The sequence below is a fragment of the Eurypyga helias genome, unplaced genomic scaffold (assembly GCF_000690775.1).
Source record: "Eurypyga helias isolate BGI_N326 unplaced genomic scaffold, ASM69077v1 C15414249, whole genome shotgun sequence".
Lineage (NCBI taxonomy): Eukaryota > Metazoa > Chordata > Aves > Eurypygiformes > Eurypygidae > Eurypyga > Eurypyga helias.
The window spans coordinates 1-753 of record NW_010283310.1 but is presented as its reverse complement, the minus strand read 5'-3'; the positions used below and the strand labels follow the sequence as shown (position 1 = coordinate 753).

The 753-nt window shown below is 45.0% G+C and overlaps 1 protein-coding gene across 1 annotated transcript; it reads left to right on the top strand.

The window, feature by feature from the left end:
- Positions 1–121: 121 nt before the first annotated feature.
- On the top strand, positions 122–628 carry NDUFAF1 (NADH dehydrogenase (ubiquinone) complex I, assembly factor 1; the record flags this gene model as incomplete). Its single annotated transcript, XM_010160009.1, has 1 exon — positions 122–628. A coding segment is annotated over exon 1 (507 nt), but the record flags the coding sequence as incomplete, so codon positions are not given.
- Between the last annotated feature and the right edge of the window lie 125 nt (positions 629–753).

Genomic DNA, 753 nt, shown 5'->3' with positions numbered 1-753 from the left:
ATCCTTTCCCTTTTTCATTAAAGGTGGAGATAAACTACGGCAACTAAGATAGCTCTGGATACCAGTTTTGTTGCTAATTTCAAGCCCATTAACTGGAAGCGTATTCTTCAAGTTTACCAGTATGTCTCTGACTATTATGTTGCTGAATGGTGCTCACTTACACGGTAGATGCTGCAGGCACAAAGTTTTGCACCCCTTTCTTGGACCTCTCCTCAGCAATTCCATGTCAAAAATGTATAGCAGCTACAGGAGGCCAGGCTCACAGCCTGAGAAAAAAACATGGCAAAACACCGATTTCAGTTTTAAGAAGAGCGTTGATGTCTTAAAGACTCAGCTAAGCCTGCTGAAGAAGGAGACCAAAGATTACTTAGTAGGACCTGGAGGCATTCCATTTGACCAGTACCTGTTGGAACAGACAAGGGTGTTGTGGGAGTTTCGGAGCCAAGAAGACTTAGATAAGTGGGTTATTTCCTCTGATGTAGAGATTGGAGGGAAAAGTGAAGTTTACCTCAAACTGGGTAGGAACAACCAGGCTGCTCTGCTGTATGGAACCCTCAATACGGAAGTACCTCGTGATGGGGAGACCAAATACAGTGGATATTGTAGCATGAGGGCCAAACCGCCGGTGGTAAGTACAGCTCCCTAGTGGCACCGCTTCTGTTACTTAATCAGGGAGCATTTTTGTGTAATCCCAGTGAGAAGGAGCGGACTCTTGTTTACTGTGGTTGAAACGGATTGCTTCCAGGAGTGTTA